We start from the raw sequence: 26,049 nt of genomic DNA on the forward strand, positions 1-26,049 counted from the left end.
CATTTTACCTTAGTATTTCATGACCAGACCCTGCTGTGCATCTCATTTAAACCTTATTGTGCCAATTAAAAAAATGAAATATGAGAAACAAACTCAGAATTGAATATAATTTTAAAACCAAAATCAAACTGAAAGTATTAATTAAAACAGTTAATGGTGTTTTAAGTAATTGAAAGTGGTGAAGGGCAAAGAACACATAAATAAATATGAAGTTTTCACAGTCCGTATTTCTGAATGAAGACCACCAAACTCAACAATTTACTAGCCAAACAGTTGGTGTTCTTGTTTCCACGTCTGAATCTCTGTTTGAAGATTACTATAGAATTTCAATAACTAATAGGTACAAGAAAACAAACTTTTCTTTCAACAATTTATTGACAACAATAAATACTACCAAAGTTCTACATTGTAAAGACGAACGTTGTCTTTAAACAAGAATATTCAAGTATGGCGCACGTCATGTTTTAATTACAGTTGGCGAGTATTTACATGCTTGCTCTCAAAAAAAATAAAACAAAAATTTTGACGTACACTGTATACAACTTTTTTGTCTAAAATTAAAGTCAGTACTCAATACAAAATAGAGCTGTGCGAGCACAGTTTTTTAAGTCGTGTTGGACATATTTTAACTGATACTCTATATTTTATCAGTTAGATTTGTTAATGTTGAATATATCTGTAAAAATAATATAATAATAACAGAAACTGTGTGAATGTAGAATTTAACTCCAGTTTATCTTCCTCTAAATGCACCGTCTGAAATCTGACTCTGTCATAGACTTGAACAGAAATAAGTGAAAATAAAATGTACAATTTGTAGATCAATGGGAGTCCAAAAAAATTTTAATAAACATTAATCATCGGAAAAAATATACATATAGTGTGTATATGTAGAAAACTAACTACATATTAATTGGTAACAAAATATTGTCTAATGTTAAGGTCACTGATAACAGTCCATGGTCACTGGTAACAAAGCTAGTATTATAATAAACTCATTTTAAGATTTCTGTTCAAAGTTAGAATTATACGTAGTTGAATTTTTTTGAAATTGGTACAACGAATGATTATTTTTCTCAGCCACTAAAACAGTTTACAAAAGAATGAATTGGGACAGAGAAGCACAGTGTAACATGTATTCACAGAATTCTGGCTATAGACTCAACGTGGCCTTGAAATATTCATCACCAGCTGTAGCCAGGTATTAACAGGACTCAAAAATGTAAGTACTCGCACACCTCTAACAAAACAAAAAATTGTATTTCACAATTTGAGAAATAACAAGTTAATTTATTTCATGATCTAAAAGTAATGGTATGTCAAGATAATGTTAATAGTGAAATAGGAACATATGAATATTGTATGTTTGATTTTACAGTGTCACAATGAAAATTTGTTGGAAAGCAGCTAAACATTAATGTGAACTAAAGGAGTGTGTGGGCAGGTACTAGAGTGAGGTCCCCAGTCCGATCTGGACCCCGTGGACAGCTCGGTCCCCGTCTTGTGTCCACATGGGGAAGCAGTAGTTGACTTCCACCCGAGCGAAGTGTCCCAGACGCAGAGCCAAACCTATCCCGTACGCCAACCTCGCCTGGTGCAGTAGAGAGGGTAGGCCGTCAGCTGCAACCAAATAAACAAACATTGGCTCTGGCAATGTTTAGAGAAATAAACAAATTTTCTAAAAGGTTTATTTCTGAAAGGTTAAAATAACCGACATCAATTACATCTCTTTCCCACTATTTTTAGTGACAATTCCCACGCAGGTTCCAGAAACAACTAGTAAAAAATATCACGTTCATTGATTCGGTTTTACTAATATTTTGCCCATTACACAAAGGGCTCTAACCTGTGTAAGGAACGTATCACGTAGAATAAAGGTAAGAGTTAGGGTAATCCTAGATTAACAATAACAATAACAGTATTTTGTTTAAGAGAGGATTTGAACCTACCTTATAAACCAGGCTGAAATATTTATGTTCAATATTCAGAGTTCATTTTACAGGCATAATGGTCCAAAATATAAAAAATTGAATCTAACATTATACAACAGATAGCTTACCTTAATTATTTTGTTACCAAAATCTTCAAAATAAATCTTGTTTTAATTATAAATTAATAACATTACTATTACTACTTAAAATGAAAATTAAATTTTTTTAATTAAAAAAAAAAAACACAAGTATTGATGTATACCATAACTTTTATTTCAAATCTTTATACAATTTAGAACAAACATCAAAGGTTTAGACAAATTAGGAAGAAATAATGTTTCTATATATTATTAAAAATTTAAATTACTTTAAAAACATACATAAAACATTGTGTTGCCATAGAGCCATTTTATCCTAAAATTTGGATAGAAAAAAATTATAATTATTAACAGTTTACAGACTCAGACCAATATCATAGCAGAAAACGTAATAACAATAATTACATCATTATAACAATATAATGGCGGCTTAACCCTTTTAGTGCCAGACAAAAAATCAAAAGTTGGTCTGAGAAATGCCAGTGATTTTTCACATAATACTACTGAAGGATGCCAGGCCTATTTCAGCCGTTTTGCAGTGTTTTACTAAAAAAATTGTAAAACTTACAAATATTGAGATATTTTCCTAATTTTTTCATTGTTTTGCAGTAAAATAAATTCCCTTATAAAAACTATAAAGCAAATTATATTTCTAAATGTAATTAACTTACAAAAATTTAAAAATGTAGACATTTTACTTACAGTTTTTATATTTTTCCAGTTTCACATAAAAAATAGTACTTTAAAAAAATTATTTCACTATAACACATACTATCACTTGAAAGAGGAATTAAAACTGAATACACACATAAAAAGTTTTTATTAATATTTCAAAAACCAAAAAAAATCATGTTAATTTTTTTAGAAAGTTACATTTTCACTTTTTTGTGTTATTTACACTATTTAGCTTCTTTATAAAGCTTATAATAATTCCACTATGAAACCATTAAAAACTGTCTGAAACTACTTTCTACTTAAAAAATAATGTACACTTTGTAAAATATCAAAAAAAATGTACATACTTTTGTACATAGGTATTATAGTTAGGCGGTAACACAAATATGGTGAGGCAAACATAAGGGATGCAATCCTTTTTTACAGCCAAGAACTGTATTCTCGCTAAGTGGAGATCGCGAGCGTTTCATTTTATTGAAGTTTACTTTTTATGTTAGTAAAACATTGTTAGTAAACTATTTATCAACAAACAAACACTGTGGAAGCAGCAACACAAAGAACCAAACACAGAGGTTAGATGTGAACTATCAGCTGACACAACTTTGTCTGATGCAACAACCACGGCCAATAAACACCTGACTAACCTTACGATATTACTATTATTATTTTTTTATGTAGATTGGTTCATTCTGATTGTTTGTATACCAACAAATTTATAATAAGTTAAAAAATGATTGCGGTATGACTTTTACTCCGAACGTCCGTATATACATTCTTCGGTAGTTATTCAAACTTCCGTATATACGGACGTTGGCATTTCTCGGTAGTTTTTCAAACGTCCGTATATACGGAAGTTGGCACTAAAAGGGTTAACTTATTTATGTAGTTAATTATGCATGATTTATTGCCAATCGGAATTTTTGACAGTATATTTATAACCATTGACAACATATCGTTGATCGGTGAAAGAGAAAAATTTTTACAGTAAAAAAACATACATTGAGATTTTTGACCTCTCCTGATACTCACAATTGAAGTTTAAAAAAATATGTACTCGAAACACACAGCATTATAGCGGTTGTAATGCACGGTTTATGATGCTACAATGAAAATGAAAGCTTAAATCTATATTTAATATTCTTGACCTATTTTTATGTTTTAGGTATTAAAATGTTTTTAATTAGATGTAGCAACTTTGTTATTCTTCAACATTTTCATAATGTTTTGCGGTTTTACGGTATTAAGTTCTTAATAAAAACATCAACTGTCCGCCAACTTGGAACATGATATGATATAAAACTATAAATTTTTCTCTTGACTGAAGACTGCAATAAAATTAACTGTACCAAATTTCAGTTTTATATATTTACTTGTTTCTGAAATAAAAAACTATAAAACACATACAGACAGGCGGTAAACAAAAAGAGATAGACCATTGGTTGAATTTGGATGTTAGCTCCTATTGATCCATAGAACAAAATCCTAAAGTTTGTGTAGAGAGTATTATTACACCCTATATACGAGGTCTGTCCAAAAAGTATCCGACCGCCGACCAGTAGGCGGCCGCGGCGTAACCAACCGGCTTGAACCGGTTATTGGAGGGAAGAGGCGAGCCTACTCCTTCCCATATTAGGCATTGAATACAATTCGGTCACTCAGTGAGTCACAGCACTCTGTTCTGTACAGTACTGCCGTGTGTGTGCGTCACATTTCAATATGACTGAACGTGTTGAGCAGCGCATTTGCATTAAATTTTGCCAAAAACTTGGCTATTCAGCGTCAGAGACGATTACTATGATATGGAAAGTTTATGGTGACGTGTCTATGGGCTATACACAAATAAAAGAGTGGTTTAGGCGGTTTAAAAATGGCTGCATATCAGTGGAGAGTGATGACCGATCTAGCAGGCCTTCAATGGCCAGAAACGCTGAAAATGTTGAACGTGTTCGTGCAGCAATTAATGAAAACCGTCGATTGACTGTCCGAGAGCTGGAAGAAGATTTAGGAATACCAAAATCGTCAGTTTGTAGCATTTTACACGAAGATTTAAAAATGAAACGTGTTTCAGCAAAATTTGTTCCTCGGCTACTGACAGAAGACCAAAATAACTGTCGACTTGAAATCGCACAGGACAATCTGGATTTGATCAAAAGTGACTCAGGCCTATTTAAAAGTTATTACTGGTGATGAGTCATGGGTTTATGGCTACGACCCTGAAACAAAAACTCAATCTTCACAGTGGAAAAACTCGCAAAGAGCAACGGCTGAAAAAAGCAAGACAAATTCTAAGCAATGTCAAGACAATGCTAACAGTTTTTTTTTACCAGGACGGCGTTGTTCATCATGAATATACTCCAAGAGACCAGACAGTGAATAAGGATTATTATCTTGAGGTCCTAGGGCAGCTAAGAGATGCAGTGCGAAGGAAACGACCTGAACTGTGGACAAGCCATGACTGGATCCTGCACCACGAAAACGCGCCAGCTCATTCCTCAAATCTTATTCAGCATTTTTTGGTCAAACACGACATCAACCAACTACATCAGCCTCCCTACAGTCCTGACATAGCTCCTTGTGACTTCTGGCTATTTCCGAAATTAAAAACTCCTTTGAAAGGAAAAAGATTTGACGATGTTGAACAAATAAAACAAAATGCGACGAAGGACCTGTTAGCCATTCCGCAAAATGAATTTAAGGAGTGTTTCCGGAAGTGGGAGGAGCGTTGGAATAAGGTAGTGGCTTGTGGAGGGGAGTACTTTGAAGGGGACCCGATTGCCGTTGCCGCCGAGTAACGTCAGTTCATGCCAGACGTCAAAGTCGGATACTTTTTGGACACACCTCGTATACACACAATATACACAACCTGTACTCATACTCTTCATTCTTACACTTATTTACTTTGTGAATAAAAATAAAAATGTAGACATCTATTTAAGATATTTACGTTGTACACTAGTCTAGAATACTGCAACTTACCAATACTGAGATTTCCAATATTTCCAATATTAGCGAAGAAATGAGTTCGGAAATACTCCCCAAATCCACCAACACTAGGCCTGAAGGGTAATGGAGTGAACAGGCTCAGACCGGCGCACCAGTACATCTGTGAAATTAGATACCATCAGACAACTGGGGACAGTAGGACGAGTTTGATTCTGAGTCTACTGCCAGGCTGTGAGAATGACATAGCTTAATCATTATATAACTTTACTACTATATATATATAAAAAACAGACCTTAGCTCCGAGGAAAGTTCCATCTGACGAAGGACCTGCACCTCTCATATCGAAGCCTCGAAATGTTACAGGACCTCCAAGGAAGAAGTGGTCACAGACTATAATACTTTTCTTGGCTGGGTCTACTGGCACCATGTAACCACCACCAAATGTGCCCTGGAGAACCTGTTAAAAGGTATAAAACATGGCAGAGGTTATATTTCAATGTTACAACATTCCTTCTCACAAACAATAACAAGATATAATCAGTAATTAGCCTATTATATGTTAACAAGGACAATGTGTTACTACTGTATGATATATTCTAAATTGAGAAGACAGCGCTGACCTTTCTTTGGGATATCGTGTTAGTGTATTGTCGCGGACATTACATTACAATAGTCCATGTAAACATGTACCTTAATTTAATAAACTAAATTAGGCATATTTAAACCTTTGTAAAAAACAAGCTTTCCAAATTAAAAGTGAACAAGATAGAAAATAATTTTACTTTAGACGGACTTAACTCTTAGAATGAGTCTCATTCATTTCATATTCATACGGTTAATAGTATAATTATTTTTTTTTTCCAGTCCCCTCCATTATTTATCCACTCAAAATGGCTGTGATAGTCCTAGCGGCTACAGAGTAAAACATAATCTACTTTCTAGATAGCCCTCGTATTATTTTCACTTTTTATCAGACAAATTTTGTTACATATTGCAAATCCTAGCAGTTCCTTTCATTATTTCAAAGTTTGATTGGTATTATCTTAATTCAACATACATTTATTTGTTACAATATTTTATTCAACTCATAAGTAATACAAATATAACAGATTACTTTCTATTACTTTAATTACTGTCTAACTGGTCTGGTAATTGAACAAATACCAAAATAAAAATTGCACTCCTTTTGAAAATGGAACTTTCTACCATTTGATTATGTTCTAAAAGTAAATAAGATTAATTATAACACAATCTCTTTCTTATAATACAAATATAACAGATTACTTTCTATTACTTTAATTACTGTCTAACTGGTCTGGTAATTGAACAAATACCAAAATAAAAATTGCACTCCTTTTGAAAATGGAACTTTCTACCATTTGATTATGTTCTAAAAGTAAATAAGATTAATTATAACACAATCTCTTTCTTATAAGCATGGTTAAGAAGGACATCACTTACAAAATCAGTCAGTAAAGGAACGTCTACTTGTAGTAACATGTCATTCTTGAAGAAGCCGACATTTCCACCCACGCCTGCCAACTCCGTCGTGAACTTCGACAGTATCCCTGATGAGGGGAACAACAGTGTTCTTCTTGTATCGTACGTTAAAATGTGTCGTAACGAAGACTTCAATGTGTTTCCAGCATTTTCCCTGATTGCAAACGCAGCGTATCGGTTGCCGACTCCTAGGTCTCGTATCGTTCCTTCCCATTGGAGACAATGTTTTAACTGTAACAACCAGAAGTAATGTTAAAGTATCTGTTTAGTAAAATAACGCTTATATTATATAACTACCATATTGTATTAAAAGGTACTATCAATAAGACTTAACAAGGAAAAGAGTCATTATCGGCTTGTGTTGTTTATTGTGGCATTTTTTGATAAGAACATAAGTGGCATAATGCTATAAAATATTAATTTAATTCCTTATTTGAATGAGAGATTAAAGCACTTTTCAGCCAATCCTAGATGAGCATTGAACTTTTTATTATTAGTGGACCGACCACACGTAACGAATGACCTGCTGAACTAAATTGGAAAATTGTGAAAGGACACTCAGTGTGACCCACACTACTAAGAGACCGTACATGGCACAAATCCTTTATCACAAGCATTCAAAATATTTCTGACAAAGATATTTACAATGTCATAAGCTGTTAAAACAAATTTTAATTCATTTTGGAGAAAAGTTTATTAAAAATAATATTTTTTTAGTAAACTTTTTTCAAAATATTTCAAAAACTAAGATAGTTATAATAAGTTATTGAATACAAAATTTGCTTTTTTATTTTTGTACCAACAAATGTGACTGAGTTATGACTAGCTTGAAGCTTAAAGCTACCATTCTTAATCCCATCACACTCACAAATCTAAAAAGGTAAGTTCTAAAAAAATGTAAACTATAGTTTTTTTATAGTGTTTCAAATTCAAGCAAAGCGAAATTTCATTGAAAATTTTAATATATAGTTTAGTAATTATATTTCCAAAACCGAAAATAAAACATGTGGTGTGTCCCATGAACGTGATGAGAATTAAATATTGAGTTAAAAACTTTACTATACATTATTATTTATTATTTTATTTTATATATATAAATTTAAAAAATAATCATTTTTTAAGAAAAGTTTATTTATAAATGCTTTATTAATACGAATAACAAATTGTTTTGTAATAGTTTAATAAAAATATATAAGAAATAAATTCAATGAAATTAAAAATGTATTATATCATATAATTATATATATATATATATATATATATATATATATATATATATATATAATTCATACACAATTTTTCCATAAATACAATTTTAACGCTGTTTCCATAAAAAAGATTTTTTTATAATGGGTAGGTTGACATCAATTGAAAACTTTTGAAAAGTCACAATTTATCAAATGTCTACCTGCAAAATATTTCAAACCTTCAATAACAGTTTTTTTCTTTTTTTTATTATAAGGGGTGGTTTTATAAGCGTTGCAACTTGTTAATGATTGATAAGATTTCTGATAAATAACAAAAAGATATAATACATTTTGCATGCACCAAAAGTTCATTTTAAGCTACTACAAACTTTTTTCCATATTTTTTGGACATAATGGGGTTGTTTTTAAAGGATTTTAAAGGTATAGTAATAAAATTTAAACGTTATATTAAAAAACTTCAAAAAGGCACCTTTGAACATACAATTCACATACATGCGTATATTTCAACATGAATTAAAGCTTTAAAATTTGTAAATCTGGAATTTTCGAATATTTGTCACAAAAAACAAATCAAACCAATATAACTTATGATGTTGAGTGTCAGATGAGGAGGTATGCAAATTTTCAAGTAAATCCAAGCAATCCGAAAAAATTGGGAGCTTTTGCCTCATTTCGACCCTCAGTGATTGTATTAGATTAATTAAAAATTATCACTAGAAAGCAATGAAAAAAAAAACAGTGAAAGATTTCAGATATTTTTGAAGAAGTTTGTATTGTCTTGATTGTAAAAGTTCTTTAATAGTGTACAACATTTATTTCTCAGAATTACTTCGTATTAACAAAATTTCATGTTGTCGGAAATTTAGGTTATCCAAAACGTCTTCAACCCCTATTATTTCTGATAATTAAGATTTTACTGTATTGACAAATTATTGTGGTACAGTATCCCAAGAAAACACACCAACTGTCTTACATTAAAGTTGGAAAAATTCCTAGTTACAAGTCTCAATAATGCACAAAAGCCGACTTACATTATTAAAACTGAAGAAACTGAAGTCTAACACAATCCCACTCTCTCGTAATTTGTACTTTGACATTGTCCAATCCTGATCTTGGTTAAAAACAGTACCTGCAACACTGAAACATACTACACAGTAATATTACAACTACACTGGACCAACACTGTACATTTTACAGTAATCTTAATCATCACAGTGATCTTGGTTAAAAACAGTACCTGCAACACTGAAACATACTACACAGTAATATTACAACTACACTGGACCAACACTGTACATTTTACAGTAATCTTAATCATCACAATGATCTTGGTTAAAAACAGTACCTGCAACACTGAAACATACTACACAGTAATATTACAACTACACTGGACCAACACTGTACATTTTACAGTAATCTTAATCATCACAGTGATCTTGGTTAAAAACAGTACCTGCAACACTGAAACATACTACACAGTAATATTACAACTACACTGGACCAACACTGTACATTTTACAGTAATCTTAATCATCACAATGATCTTGGTTAAAAACAGTACCTGCAACACTGAAACATACTACACAGTAATATTACAACTACACTGGACCAACACTGTACATTTTACAGTAATCTTAATCATCACAGTGATCTTGGTTAAAAACAGTACCTGCAACACTGAAACATACTACACAGTAATATTACAACTACACTGGACCAACACTGTACATTTTACAGTGATCTCAATCATCACAATGATCTTGGTTAAAAACGGTACCTGCAACACTGAAACATACTACACAGTAATATTACAACTACACTGGACCAACACTGTACATTTTACAGTGATCTCAATCATCACAATGATCTTGGTTAAAAATGGTACCTGTAACACTGAACCATACTACACAGTAAGATTACAACTACACTGGACCAACACTGTACATTTTACAGTGATCTCAATCATCACAATGATCTTGGTTAAAAATGGTACCTGTAACACTGAACCATACTACACAGTAAGATTACAACTTACACTGGACCAACACTGTACATTTTACAGTGATCTTGGTTAATCAAACAATGATCTGGTACCTGTAACACCAAACATACTACACAGTGATTACAACACTGGACCAACACTGTACATTTTACAGTAATCTTAATCATCACAGACAGTAAACACTACACTGGACCAACACTGTACATTTTACAGACCTCATCTTAATCATCACAGTGATCTTGGTTTAAAAACAGTACCTGCAACACTGAAACATACTACACAGTAATATTACAACTACACTGGACCAACACTGTACATTTTACAGTAATCTTAATCATCACAATGATCTTGGTTAAAAACAGTACCTGCAACACTGAAACATACTACACAGTAATATTACAACTACACTGGACCAACACTGTACATTTTACAGTAATCTTAATCATCACAGTGATCTTGGTTAAAAACAGTACCTGCAACACTGAAACATACTACACAGTAATATTACAACTACACTGGACCAACACTGTACATTTTACAGTAATCTTAATCATCACAGTGATCTTGGTTAAAAACGGTACCTGCAACACTGAAACATACTACACAGTAATATTACAACTACACTGGACCAACACTGTACATTTTACAGTAATCTTAATCATCACAGTGATCTTGGTTAAAAACAGTACCTGCAACACTGAAACATACTACACAGTAATATTACAACTACACTGGACCAACACTGTACATTTTACAGTGATCTTAATCATCACAATGATCTTGGTTAAAAACGGTACCTGCAACACTGAAACATACTACACAGTAATATTACAACTACACTGGACCAACACTGTACATTTTACAGTAATCTTAATCATCACAGTGATCTTGGTTAAAAACAGTACCTGCAACACTGAAACATACTACACAGTAATATTACAACTACACTGGACCAACACTGTACATTTTACAGTAATCTTAATCATCACAGTGATCTTGGTTAAAAACGGTACCTGCAACACTGAAACATACTACACAGTAATATTACAACTACACTGGACCAACACTGTACATTTTACAGTGATCTTAATCATCACAATGATCTTGGTTAAAAACGGTACCTGCAACACTGAAACATACTACACAGTAATATTACAACTACACTGGACCAACACTGTACATTTTACAGTAATCTTAATCATCACAGTGATCTTGGTTAAAAACAGTACCTGCAACACTGAAACATACTACACAGTAATATTACAACTACACTGGACCAACACTGTACATTTTACAGTAATCTTAATCATCACAATGATCTTGGTTAAAAACAGTACCTGCAACACTGAAACATACTACACAGTAATATTACAACTACACTGGACCAACACTGTACATTTTACAGTGATCTCAATCATCACAATGATCTTGGTTAAAAACAGTACCTGCAACACTGAAACATACTACACAGTAATATTACAACTACACTGGACCAACACTGTACATTTTACAGTGATCTCAATCATCACAATGATCTTGGTTAAAAACAGTACCTGCAACACTGAAACATACTACACAGTAATATTACAACTACACTGGACCAACACTGTACATTTTACAGTGATCTTAATCATCACAATGATCTTGGTTAAAAACGGTACCTGCAACACTGGAAACATACTACACAGTAATAATTACAACTACACTTGGACCAACACTGTACATTTTACAGTAATCTTAATCATCACGATGATCTTGGTTAAAAAACGGTACCTGTAACACTGAAACATACTACACAGTAATATTACAACTACACTGGACCAACACTGTACATTTTACAGTAATCTCAATCATCACAATGATCTTGGTTAAAAACAGTACCTGCAACACTGAAACATACTACACAGTAATATTACAACTACACTGGACCAACACTGTACATTTTACAGTAATCTTAATCATCACAATGATCTTGGTTAAAAACAGTACCTGCAACACTGAAACATACTACACAGTAATATTACAACTACACTGGACCAACACTGTACATTTTACAGTGATCTCAATCATCACAATGATCTTGGTTAAAAACAGTACCTGCAACACTGAAACATACTACACAGTAATATTACAACTACACTGGACCAACACTGTACATTTTACAGTGATCTTAATCATCACAATGATCTTGGTTAAAAACGGTACCTGCAACACTGGAACATACTACACAGTAATATTACAACTACACTGGACCAACACTGTACATTTTACAGTAATCTTAATCATCACAATGATCTTGGTTAAAAACAGTACCTGCAACACTGAAACATACTACACAGTAATATTACAACTACACTGGACCAACACTGTACATTTTACAGTGATCTCAATCATCACAATGATCTTGGTTAAAAACAGTACCTGCAACACTGAAACATACTACACAGTAATATTACAACTACACTGGACCAACACTGTACATTTTACAGTGATCTTAATCATCACAATGATCTTGGTTAAAAACGGTACCTGCAACACTGAAACATACTACACAGTAATATTACAACTACACTGGACCAACACTGTACATTTTACAGTGATCTTAATCATCACAATGATCTTGGTTAAAAACGGTACCTGCAACACTGAAACATACTACACAGTAATATTACAACTACACTGGACCAACACTGTACATTTTACAGTGATCTCAATCATCACAATGATCTTGGTTAAAAACGGTACCTGCAACACTGAAACATACTACACAGTAATATTACAACTACACTGGACCAACACTGTACATTTTACAGTGATCTCAATCATCACAATGATCTTGGTTAAAAATGGTACCTGCAACACTGAAACATACTACACAGTAATATTACAACTACACTGGACCAACACTGTACATTTTACAGTGATCTCAATCATCACAATGATCTTGGTTAAAAATGGTACCTGTAACACTGAAACATACTACACAGTAATATTACAACTACACTGGACCAACACTGTACATTTTACAGTGATCTCAATCATCACAATGATCTTGGTTAAAAATGGTACCTGCAACACTGAAACATACTACACAGTAATATTACAACTACACTGGACCAACACTGTACATTTTACAGTAATCTTAATCATCACAATGATCTTGGTTAAAAACAGTACCTGTAACACTGAAACATACTACACAGTAATATTACAACTACACTGGACCAACACTGTACATTTTACAGTGATCTTAATCATCACAATGATCTTGGTTAAAAACAGTACCTGCAACACTGAAACATACTACACAGTAATATTACAACTACACTGGACCAACACTGTACATTTTACAGTGATCTCAATCATCACAATGATCTTGGTTAAAAACAGTACCTGCAACACTGAAACATACTACACAGTAATATTACAACTACACTGGACCAACACTGTACATTTTACAGTGATCTCAATCATCACAATGATCTTGGTTAAAAACGGTACCTGCAACACTGAAACATACTACACAGTAATATTACAACTACACTGGACCAACACTGTACATTTTACAGTGATCTCAATCATCACAATGATCTTGGTTAAAAATGGTACCTGCAACACTGAAACATACTACACAGTAATATTACAACTACACTGGACCAACACTGTACATTTTACAGTGATCTTAATCATCACAAAGATCTTGGTTAAAAACGGTACCTGCAACACTGAACATACTACACAGTAATATTACAACTACACTGGACCAACACTCTAAATTTTACAGTAATCTTAATCATCACAATGATCTTGGTTAAAAACAGTACCTGCAACACTGAACCATACTACACAGTAATATTACAACTACACTGGACCAACAATGTAAAATTGTACAGTGATCTCAATCATCACAATGATCTTGGTTAAAAATGGTACCTGCAACACTGAACCATACTACACAGTAATATTACAACTACACTGGACCAACACTGTAAAATTGTACAGTGATCTTGGTTAAAAACCAAGAGGTCAGTGGTACCTGTAACACCAAACCATACTACACAGTAAGATTACAACTTCACTGGACCAACATTGTAAAATTGTACAGTGATCTTGGTTAAAAACCAAGAGGTCAGTGGTACCTGTAACACAAAACCATACTACACAGTAAGATTACAACTTCACTGGACCAACATTGTAAAATTGTACAGTGATCTTGGTAAAAAACCAAGAGGTGAGTGGTACCTGTAACACCAAACCATACTACACAGTAAGATTACAACTTCACTGGACCAACATTGTAAAATTGTACAGTGATCTTGGTTAAAAACCAAGAGGTCAGTGGTACCTGTAACACTGAACCATACTACACAGTAATATCACAACTATACTGGACCAACACTAAATTGTACAGTGATCTTAATAAATTATCACAATGCTAAGGAAGAATAGAATCTATTTCCGTATTTTAATTTTATTGGCAATCTACTTTACAATCTAGTAAATAAAATGAACAGCTGTACAGCTTTTTAGGTGCCTTTAGTTGTAATGTTATTATGAAGCACTCAGGTATATTTACACTTTATGTATATGTATTAACTTAATGTGTGAAATTTCATAACACATAATTTCACATAATTTATCGAAATTCGGTAATACTGTGAAAAAATATATAGATTTGGCCAAAATGCTACATGCGGCAAACAAGTAAAAAAAAAAAAAAAAATAATACAGGGTATTTTTAAACACACGTAAAACCTGTATGGAATATTCTAGAGAAAATATAACTCTATTTGGCTATAAACGTGAACTAAGCTTTTTTACAGAGCTACAGGGTTCCAAAACATTACTAATACTTTTCTCGTTAATGTGACCAAACTAATAATTTAAGCATTAAGAAACTTATAACATACAAGTATTTATATTCAATACAAGATTCTGGTTATAAAAACATCTTCAAATTGCCTTTTGGTGAGATTTTGAGCCATGTTAACTTTCAAAGGGGATGAGTTCCTTTAAAATGAGGATTATCTCATTTATTACAGTAATTATTATAAAACTAAAGAAATTATAATTATAATCTTGATTTTTATATCATTTGAAGACTCATACAATTTTCTTCACGTATCCTGAGGTCGTATTTATTTTCTTAATATACAAATACATTTATAAAATCCTTTTTTCTGCATGTTTCATTTATATACGAGGCATGTTTTTAAAGTAAGTACCGTTTTTAAACACATTTACGCCGCCGCAGCGCTGCAGTTGCCGTTAACGCATGCGCGTAGTGTAGCTACATCAGTTGGGAAGCCACAGACGCTATTATGACGCAGTTTGATCGAGTCTTCGTTTGTTTACGTGATTTTAAAATGCCGCCGACTATCGAAAATCCCGCCAACTGTGAAGTATGTGCTGTGATTCGTTTTCTCTGTGCTAAAGGCTTAAAAGCAATTGACATTCATCGTCAAATCAGTGAAGATTATGGTGTAAACATTATGAGTGAAGGAATGGTGCAGAAATGGGTTAGGGCCTTCAAAGATGGCCACACAAACGTTCATGATGAGGAACGAAGTGGGCGACCTTCAGTCATTACCGATGATCTCATTCAAATAGTGGACTGTAAAGTGTAAGAGAACAGACGGTTCACAATTTCATCCTTAGTTGAAAAATTTCCTGCTATATCAAGAAGTGTGCTCTACGAAATTGTGTCCGAACGTTTAAATTGCGTTCACTGTGGGTGCCGAAAATGTTGAATGATGAGCACAAAACGATTGGGCAGTGCATTGAGCTTTCTCGAGCATTACATTAACGAGGGAAATGATTTTTTAAGCCATATCGTTACAGGCGATGAAACGTGGGTAGCCTACGTTACACCAGAATCAAAACAACAGTCAATGGAATGGCGGCATTCAACATCACCAGGAAAGTCAAATTCAAGCAAACAATTTCTGCTCAGAAAATCATGTGCACTGTCTTTTGGGACAGACAGGGTGTGTTGTTGGTCAATTTTCTGCCTCGCGGTGAAACGATTAATGCATCCGCGTACTGTGAAACTTTAAAGAAACTGCGCCTCGCAATTCAAAACAAAAGGCGTGGCATGCTGAGTGCAGGCGTCGTTTTGCTCCACGATAATGCTCGTCCACATTCAGCAAATCGAACGCAAGAGCTCATTACTTCATTTGGCTGGGAACAATTGGACCATTCTCCATACAGTCAGGGGAGGCGTCATTCCAATGATGAAGAAGTAAAAACGTCTGTGCAACAGTGATTGTCCAGTCTGGCGACTATAATGTAGTATTGTGTATCTGTTCATGATTTGAATATTTTCACATGAAAAAGGTTTAAAAAATTACTTACTGTTCTACACTTATTCAACATTTGTGTGAGTTTAACTCACAGTAAATATATAATAAATTGTGATTTTTCTTACTCCCAAGAACCATTTCTCTGTCAAAAAAAACTATTTGTCTAGAAAGCTATTTGAGGATGTCAAGGAAGTCATGACTACTGAAGGGTTAATGTAACGAAACCATTAAGAACATTTCTCTCACTACCCATTTTTAACACATTTTATACTATCCCTACTTTAATAACAAATGAACATCTCACACGCCGTCTTTAAATATCCTTACTATTTTTCTATAATTTGATAAAGATATTAATTAAATAATAATAACGATCTATTTATGTGAGGTGATCCACCTTACCTGGCGTTAAACTTCGTCAACAGCGGCTTGGTCAGTGTGACATTGAAAGATTTTGTCTGTTTGTTGCCATAGCTGAACTCCCCATGCAATCTCTCGCCTCTGCCTAAGATATTGGGAGCTTTAGCAGATGCGACAAGCAGACCTTCGTTGTTGGTCCCCACCATTGTGTGAACTCCTCCAGCAATCTGTTTCAACTCCCTGACTATGAAAGTCACCTGCAGAATACATTCATGTTTTTATTTCAAGATTTATTTCATTAGTATTATTCATAATCGTGATGTGATGAAACTTTTCTTAATTTTCCATATAAATATAATAATAATGAAGGATATAACAGTACTTTTGTGTGTAAACTAGACTAAGCTGATGTTAAAATCCAATCAACCAAATTAACACAAAGCTGCCCAGTTTATAGGAACGAATAAAATATCTTCACTATCAAATTTTACTTAACCCTTCCCACGTGGTAAACGGATATATCCTTCAAAGTCTATTTTGTGTTATTTAATAAATTGTAGTTGCCGTGGAATCCGCTAGAGTTCAAGGGAGTGTTGAATACTTGTTCCGAAAAGCAGATGTTACAGTTTGAACCTCATTGGTGCGTCTCAGTGGTGGGAGGGCGTGGCTTTGTCCCTCGTGGCATGATTTAGCCTCAGTCTGCGGCGAACCATTACGCGGTAAACGGATTTATCCCAGCACGGCATATTTTAGTGTTTAACGCTATTTTGCCATATTTCCTTATTATTTACTGTTCGTGTTACTGTTGTATTTAGCATTATATTATCTTTTTAGTTTATTTGTTGTGTCGTTATAGGCCTATACTGTTCTATGCAATGGCGAATCCTGACGATTTATTGTAAAATTTGAACATTTGTTAAAAAATATAGGGGTCTGATTATTTTGTGATACTGTATTATTTTGTATTCCTAATAGCCACCACTAACTAAAAAAAAATTAGAGTTGGTAAAATGTATTAAAAATGTTAAAGTTAAAATTACGCGTTATCAGTCAAAATTGGAAGATAAATTCCGCGTGGGAAGGGTTAAGTGTGTTCATCACAAAGTTTTTTTAAATTGTTTACTTTTTTACAAGCTTAAAATTATGTTTTAAGATTTAATATATGATAAAGATTGAATATGCAAATATTCAAGCACAAGCATGAAAAAAATATGAATATTAATAAAATGAAAACTAAACCAAGCGTAATGTACTTTAAAATGATAGTGATGTATTTTTTGCCTACTTAATAAGTTATTGAAGTAATTAATGATTAGTGAAAATTGAATGAATTGGTTAAATTGGTACAAAAACATTGCATGCCAGGTCAAATAACTGTCTATTAGATATACACCCTTGAGGATTGTTTCTTTTAAAAATTCAAAGAAAATGTTGTTTTGCTTCAAGAAAGTTTGATTGTACAGGTTAATGAATTTCTATATCCACTTGTAACCTACCTCATAACCACAGTCTGGTGTGGCTTTTGGTCCAGAGCTGGTATCAACATGGATGACGATGTTCTGGAAGCATCCCAAACTTTCAAGTTTAGTTTTAACCGCACGAGACTGATGTAGCATCTGCAACACGTAATTTATGAACAATCGTAAATTGTAAATGGTTTATTCCATTAAAAACACTTTTAACCCATAATATTTGCTTGGTTGGACTCCACAAACATTAACATTTTTTGTTATAACTTTTACTGTACAGATTAATTTTAAGAGACAAAAAAATTCAACCCTCCCTTAGCTAGCTCTTTTAGCCCTTGTTTATAATGTGAGCAAAGGTAGTAAATGGATTGGTCCAGCAACAGAAATGAAATGGCAAACCATTTGTAAATATATTAAATATTTATGTTAGAAAGTCATATTAAATACAATTACAAATCACAAAATGTGTAATTTTTGCACTGACAAACGAACTAATCCAGTTGGATATACAATGGCAACTTGGATCGTGTTTGCGGTGATGTGGTGACTCCCCACAGATCAGTAACTGCTTTTAAACTGGTATTTGTCAATGCAACTACTTCATAATATGAGTATTGTGGTTTTGAAACAGTCAGTATCTCCTGCAACCCTTTCAGGAGAGAAAACTAAACACAATTTAGATAATAAAAGTTTGACAGCCAGGGTAAAATAACTGAAATCACCTTTGAGACTTCAAATCAAGCTATCTAATTTTGACTGGCATTAGCTTATTGTATTTGCAGCATGTAGGCCTATGTTTTAACATTGTACAGTAGAAGTTTCGATTGCCGAAGCTAAACAGAATTGGGACTACCTCGGATATACAAAAACTCAGCACATAGATAACACAAAAATTGCCATAAACTATCCTAATTTAGAGAAAACCAAGATAAAATTATTTATTTATACAATAAACTATGTAATTTACTATCTAAATTGTAACCAATAGGTGCGTTCTAGCCCTGTACCAATATTGTACAAATTAACGAACAGTCAGTAGTAAATATGATGGCATGGCGCTGCAACAGTATTTCGCACCATCACACGTAAAAAAAGACCTGTTATCTCCAGCATGATGTTGTACACGCTTCCTATATGGCTATTTTTTTTTTTTTTGTATGTTCTCAATTAACCCAGCAGTTTGGACAGTCAGAACTCGAATAATTAGGCTTGAACTGTATATACACTGATACACTTTTTTATGTTGTATATGGATTTTTATAAGAGAATTTATAACCATTGCACTACTGTCTATCTTATATTACACAGAATAGTTATTTGATATATTATGTTACAAATTTGTTACTAACCTCTTCAAAGTTGTTGACTTTGAACAATTCATTGACTGCTTTGATAATGAAGTCATCTTTTGTTCTACCTAGACCGTCTATACTTATCCGATCTACTCTAGCCTGAAAATAAAATGCAAACATTTAAATACTTACAGTAGATTATTACAGTGCAGTAACTTACAACTATTTCAATATTTATTCAACATTAGAACCTACGTGTTATACCCACCTTTTACATTTGACTATACTTATATGCAGGAATAATGTTTACATTAGCCATGTTATCTGTAACGATCTAAAACCACTTTTATCAATTTCTTAAAATATTATATTTTTATTTCCAGAAAGAATTTTTAAGTGATCGTGAACCATAATTCCACAAAAACTGAACATACGTGTATGTCTGAAATTTAGGGTATATGTGGGTATTGGGATGTTATTGGGGAATAGTCCATCAATCTAGGGGACTCAGGGAAATTGGGGTGTTTGGGTGGGGGGGATAGCAAGCTACTAAGGAGGGGTGGGATAATCGGGATATGAATATTCACATGAGAAAAGTGCACGGAATTTAGAATTCTGAGTACGGTTACCAACTTGCATGTGAGTTTTCTGTGCTTTTGGTAATTTTTGCAACAGTTTCTACCACTATGGTGAAGTTTGATTGTCATTTTTCTTCTGTGCTCTCGGTCTTGTTTACCAGTATGCATCATAATTGCACATCTCAATGTTGAATTATTTTTTCCCATTTGGTGATTGGTCAGATTTTGCTGCATTCTACATTTCAAAATAAAGAGATTGTTCTTTGTGTCTTGTCGTCGCCATTAGTCACTTTGTATTCAAGTTGTGTTGTGTCTGTGTGATGGATCAAGATGAGGAAAATTTATTGAAACCGGAGACATATAAAACAATGTGTTGCAAATTGGCTTCTTTGGATTTACCTTTAAAAGTGAAGATAATGATTGATATACGGACAATACGTGTAGTGGGTGCTCTATTACATTTTGTTATTGTGTTTGAATGACATTGTATTCTGTAGATTTTAGTTTAACTTGGAGTTTTACATTCCTTTTCTTTGTGCAACAAATGTGGTGGCTATTGTCCTTTAGCTGAGGATACACTGTTATTTTCTTGTTTTAGATGAGTATAACATGGTTAGGTGAATTTGTGATATTTAGTGAACATTAGTGATTAGTCTTTTGGAATTGTATATTTTACTGATCGCTATTATCTCAAGGGATCTTTTTTGCTCATTGCCATCAGTGTGGAAGGTGGTGCCATAACTCACACTAATAGCCGGAGGCATTGCTATTGACCTATTCAACTACTAGTGCCTCCTATCTGATTAAAAATCTTTCTGAAATTTAGTTATCATCTGTTGTTATTTTAATTTAATTTTTAAGCATTTTCTTTGTTAAAAAACCAAAAATATTGTGAAGTGGCTAAAGTAAACATTAACCATATACAGTACGTTAGACTAAGATTTAATATTACATACATATAAAATTTATTTGGCCATATAAGTTTTGCAAAGCATTAACGATTTATTTTATTAAAACTTTATTATGAAAAACTAATTCTTTAAAGTTATACTGGCTATGAATAAATCTGTGAAGATAAAACTTTATCTATGAAGACTTAATTTTCATTTATGGAGACACTTTTATTTAAGTAACCTATTAATTTCTTTTATCACATAACTTAAATTTCAGAATTTAGTATTTGATAGTCTTAAAGACTGATATTTCTATACTTATTTTTCTATATCAAGATATAGCCTACATGATGTTTAAAGGTTAAATAATCAAAAATTATAAGGATACATTTTTTATTCTATTTTTGTTTTTGAACAAAACAGTATTTTACCAAATAAAGATAATTTTTCTCGGTTTGCAGTATTTTATAATCTATTATTTTTACATATCTGTTAGTAATTCAAATAGAACAGTACAAGAATTGTGGCCTTAGTTTTCATAAAAGCATGCCAAAGAATTTTCATTATTGTTATTAATAATTATAAAATATGATTTTAATTACATTATGTATCTTGTTTTAATGTTTAATTCTTATTAGTTGTTTAATTGCAATAAAAACGTATTTTATTCCACCTAAACATAGGATTAGAGTCTAAATAATCCACAAAAGTAATGGAATTTCCAACTGAACCATACAAGAGTATGAACCGAGAGTATAACGCATATTGTACATAAAGGAGTAGCTGATTTTATTTCAACATATGTTTCCAGAGTAAACTTTTTTTGTTACATTTGGCTTATAATGTTTTTCTAATCTCGCTATTTCTTAAAAATTTGCAAAAACAGTTTTGAACAATTACATTAAAAAATTTTGAAACAATATTAATTTTGTATTTGAAGCAGGTTTATAAAGTAAATAAAAGGGTACTTTGGGATTATACCGACCACACCCAGACATGAATCGTTATTTCACATTTCGTTTCTACTGATTACTAGATTAGCGTAGAACAATATTTCGTCAATATAAAACAGGAATTGTCTTATCGCAAACCCCTCCCCATCCTCAGACAGAGGTCAAAGTCGAGCGTCTAGTAGATAACGTGATTGCAGAGTCTCGCCGCCCGTTCAGCTGGTGCATCGCTTTGTTGTACTTCCGTGTTTTTACCTCTACATTTCTCCAAACACAAAAATTCAACAAAAACAAACATTTACCAAACTAAACTCTTTATTAAAAAAACACTAAAAAACTTGTTTTTATTCTTGATCACATTCCGCCACCCAAAATGCGAGTGCCTCCGGCCATCAGCGCGGGCTTTGGCAGCACCTTCGGTGCTGCCCCGCGCTGATGTCGACGAAAGAAAAACATCCCTCGAGATAGTACCTATCAGTAAAATATCAAATTCTAGAGGGGCTAATCAGAAATATAAATTGAATTGTAATGGAAAGGCAATTATGTACCGTGCAAATCACGTGATGCCGCGCGGTCTGCCGTAATCAGGATTCTCGAGAAAGATAAGACAACAGCGACAACAATAACGATCACAATACCTGGAAATGCTTGTAAGTTTGTAATTTTGTAATTGAAGAGTTGTTTTTTCGTTCTATCATGTTTGTTTCTATAAATTTTCTATTTTTGTGTTCTTCATACTAGTGTGGTCGGTATAATCCCAAAGTACCAATAAAAGTTTTGAAACAACTCTAGTTTATTTTTACAAAATAATTTGCAGTACAGTATTCATTTACTACATGCCAAAAGTGCATGAAACAGGTAAGTTACTTTCAGAACACATTATTTTTGTGAAAATCTCAAAGCATGGATATACACACAGTCTGGCTTCTACTAGCATACACTTATGACTTTCACGTTCACTGCTGTTACACTCACAAAAGACATTTTGCCGTGAGATTGCATGATTTCCATGCTGTAGTTTATGAAATAGTTCATAAAAAGTTTTGATTGAGTTTCATGTTATTTAAAATGGATTTACAACAATAAAGACTGCATTATGAAAAGAATTGAATTCTTAATGTACTTTGGATATGCCGGGACTTCGGATAGCCCCATAATCATGTTGTGTTTAATAAATTATAAATTCTATGAAGTCTTGTAAAACATTTTTAACTTAAAATAATTAGTATAATAATTATTAAGCTATAAATGTTATGAATTTCGTAATATAAGAGATTATAAAATTATTCAAAAACTTACATGTAACTGCTTTAAATTCAAACCTTTGTCCTCCTCACCTTTCCCAACGCTCTGAAAAATATCATCATATAAGCTTTATTTACAAGATTATAAATGTACATATATTAATCACAGTACAAGAGCATGCTAAATTATTTAAATATTTAATATATCTCTTATACAGCAAATAGATTACTTAAAAACACACTCACACGTCATATATATCTTAGATATTAAAAAGAGAATCATACGCATAATTGGTTCCATTTGTGCTTAAAACTTACTTTGAATTCCTGAGTGCAATACACCCAAACAATATCCACAATTGTAACTAAAATGGCCTCCATACTTGACTAACTTAAAAGTTAAAAATCTATGTAACTTAAAACTCTATGTAATAGTACAATCTACGTGACATTAAAAGACGTATTTACATCACAACAGTTTCTAGATAGTTACATGCCAACTTCATACTTAAATGGCTAAAATCTTTAGGATTAATCTAGTTATACCAGAGGCATCTGGCAACATTTAAGCGTTTTTTTTTAATTAATTCAAATTACTTTTGAACCACTTCATTGGTTTACTTATAAACTCTACTTTGACCCACACTGTTGCTCTTGTTTCGCCTGAAATTTGATGTTATTATATTGTTTGATTAATTTTATAACAACTTTCATTTACACTGATGTGAAACATCAGTTTTCTGTTATTTTGGTGATTATGTCTGCTAACCAGAAGTCTAGTACTAAACTCAAGCTATGGTTCTCTCTTGAGAACTTTCTCCTTCCTCCGGAATGTAATACACAAGCTCTCCTACAATGCTCTAGAACACTACTTTAGGTCAACTTATAGTCGCAAACGAAAAATCTCTGCATCCAAGGACAGACGCTAAACATATTCGACATTCTGTAAGACAGGACTTATCTAAGTTTTTTCACTGTAGAACGGCTTTGCTCAATGTTTCTTTGTGTACTTTTTATACCATTCTTACTTTTTTAGCTCTTGTAATAAGCTTTGTATAACCTAGCTTTCTTCTCCGAATTGGAAAATACTTTCTCCTAATCTAGGCCTATGCTGTATAGTTTTTCAAAGCACACTAATTATGAGATTGAAAGCTTACTTCAGACTTGCAAAAACCTCTGGTAAAAGTTTTTATTAAATTATGTTTAACCTACTTCCTTACATTTTATATTAGTTTTAAAATAATGCAATTACAATAATTATATTGTTTTGTATATCATTAGGTACTTTTGAGAAAGTGTACTAGAATGTATAAACATTATGCATCATTTTTATATTGTTGTAAGTCCAAAGAAAGATAAATTACAATTTACAAAAACTAGGTCAAATTTAGCACATTTTGGTTATATTCAAATTTTTATTGCTATAACGTTTTTCCGGGATGGTCAAGAATAATAATAAACTTTATCAATAATATAATGCATTTATTCGTTCAAAACACATTTTACAAGCTATGAACACATCATAATTAAAGGATTAAAATAATGCTTGTTAAAACAAAAAACAGTACTAATTGTGACATTGTAATAATTAACAATAATAGAACAAAACTAAATGCTGGAAACTAACCTACCACCAAAGACTAATGTAGCTGTCAGCTCCAGAATTAAGAATGAATCATTAACTTAAAATATGCTAATTGCTAGATTTTCTATAGTTTATACAGTTATCTAAAACAACTTTACAATAAAAAATTGTAATAATCTTAAAATTTAAAAGAAGTGAGGATAAGAGTAAAAAGGTTAATGATGGAACTTTACTTACTTTTCCATGAACCACTCCCATCTTGAAAATTTTCAAACATGAGTAGCTGAAAGTAAGCTAAATAAACATCAAAATTTTGATTTTAGAACAATTTTCTAATCAATTGAGTACCGCACATTGTAGGTTATGATGAGAGCATTAGAGAAAATTAGCAATCAAGAAGAAAACACAGTAGTCAGCTGTTTTCAACAAATAAAAATGCTCTTGTTCGCTTTGCAGAAAAGCTAGAAAGCATAGAGTATAAATTAAAAATAAAAGTCAATGACAAGATTTGAGATCAGCGGAATCTTTGCGATGTAGTACCCTCCCTTTTTAAAGTTTCTGGTTTCTATCTCTAGCACTAATTTCAAATTCTATAATAAAATATTAATCTTACCAACAACTATAGTACGAGATGTTATCCTCCATAGACTAATATACGTATATAGTCTTTAATTGAGAGGAGATCATTGGTTCAAATCCAGAGAAGGCCCAACCGTGTATAGATACGATAAACAGTGTACTTCGCCGATAAAATCGTGTACTTTGAAGCCGGCATAGCTAAACGCTGAGGCTTTAAAAAGGATAAAACAACTTTAATTACTATTACTACTAACTTTAACGTACTATAATGATTGTGATGTGCAGATGTATTGATGTACCCTCTCCTCCTTTTTGATGCGCATTAAAAACTCTATTTCTGATTCAGTAGGCTTAAATCATGACAGTCTCCATGTTTTCCATCGTAAGGTCAGATTTCTTTAACTACAGGGTGGGGCAGGGAAGTATCCCTAACTTTGAA

The 26,049-nt window shown here is 32.6% G+C and overlaps 1 protein-coding gene across 1 annotated transcript; it reads right to left on the reverse strand.

Moving 5' to 3' along the window:
- Positions 1 to 356: 356 nt before the first annotated feature.
- Positions 357 to 25,439, reverse strand: LOC124361791 (sorting and assembly machinery component 50 homolog B). Its single transcript, XM_046815767.1, has 10 exons — positions 25,269 to 25,439; positions 23,502 to 23,552; positions 19,839 to 19,940; positions 18,517 to 18,636; positions 17,063 to 17,277; positions 9,388 to 9,493; positions 7,110 to 7,379; positions 5,941 to 6,105; positions 5,681 to 5,807; positions 357 to 1,620 (listed from the first exon to the last, which is right to left on the reverse strand). The coding sequence occupies exons 1-10, from the start codon at positions 25,287 to 25,289 to the stop codon at positions 1,448 to 1,450; spliced, it is 1,350 nt and encodes a 449-aa protein (XP_046671723.1). The 5' UTR covers positions 25,290 to 25,439; the 3' UTR covers positions 357 to 1,447.
- Between the last annotated feature and the right edge of the window lie 610 nt (positions 25,440 to 26,049).

Source organism: Homalodisca vitripennis, chromosome 5 (assembly GCF_021130785.1).
Source record: "Homalodisca vitripennis isolate AUS2020 chromosome 5, UT_GWSS_2.1, whole genome shotgun sequence".
Taxonomy (NCBI): Eukaryota; Metazoa; Arthropoda; class Insecta; order Hemiptera; family Cicadellidae; genus Homalodisca; species Homalodisca vitripennis.

Bases quoted from the DNA above. Each gene is read 5' to 3' on its own strand.
- LOC124361791 (XM_046815767.1), bottom strand. From the start codon at position 25,289: ATGGGAGTGGTTCATGGAAAA. The intron at 17,278-18,516 runs GTAGGTTACAAG...TGTATTCTGCAG, and splicing joins CACCAGACTGTGGTTATGAG to GTGACTTTCATAGTCAGGGA. The intron at 1,621-5,680 runs GTAAGTTGCAGT...ATTTGGTTGCAG, and splicing joins TATTGGAAATCTCAGTATTG to CTGACGGCCTACCCTCTCTA.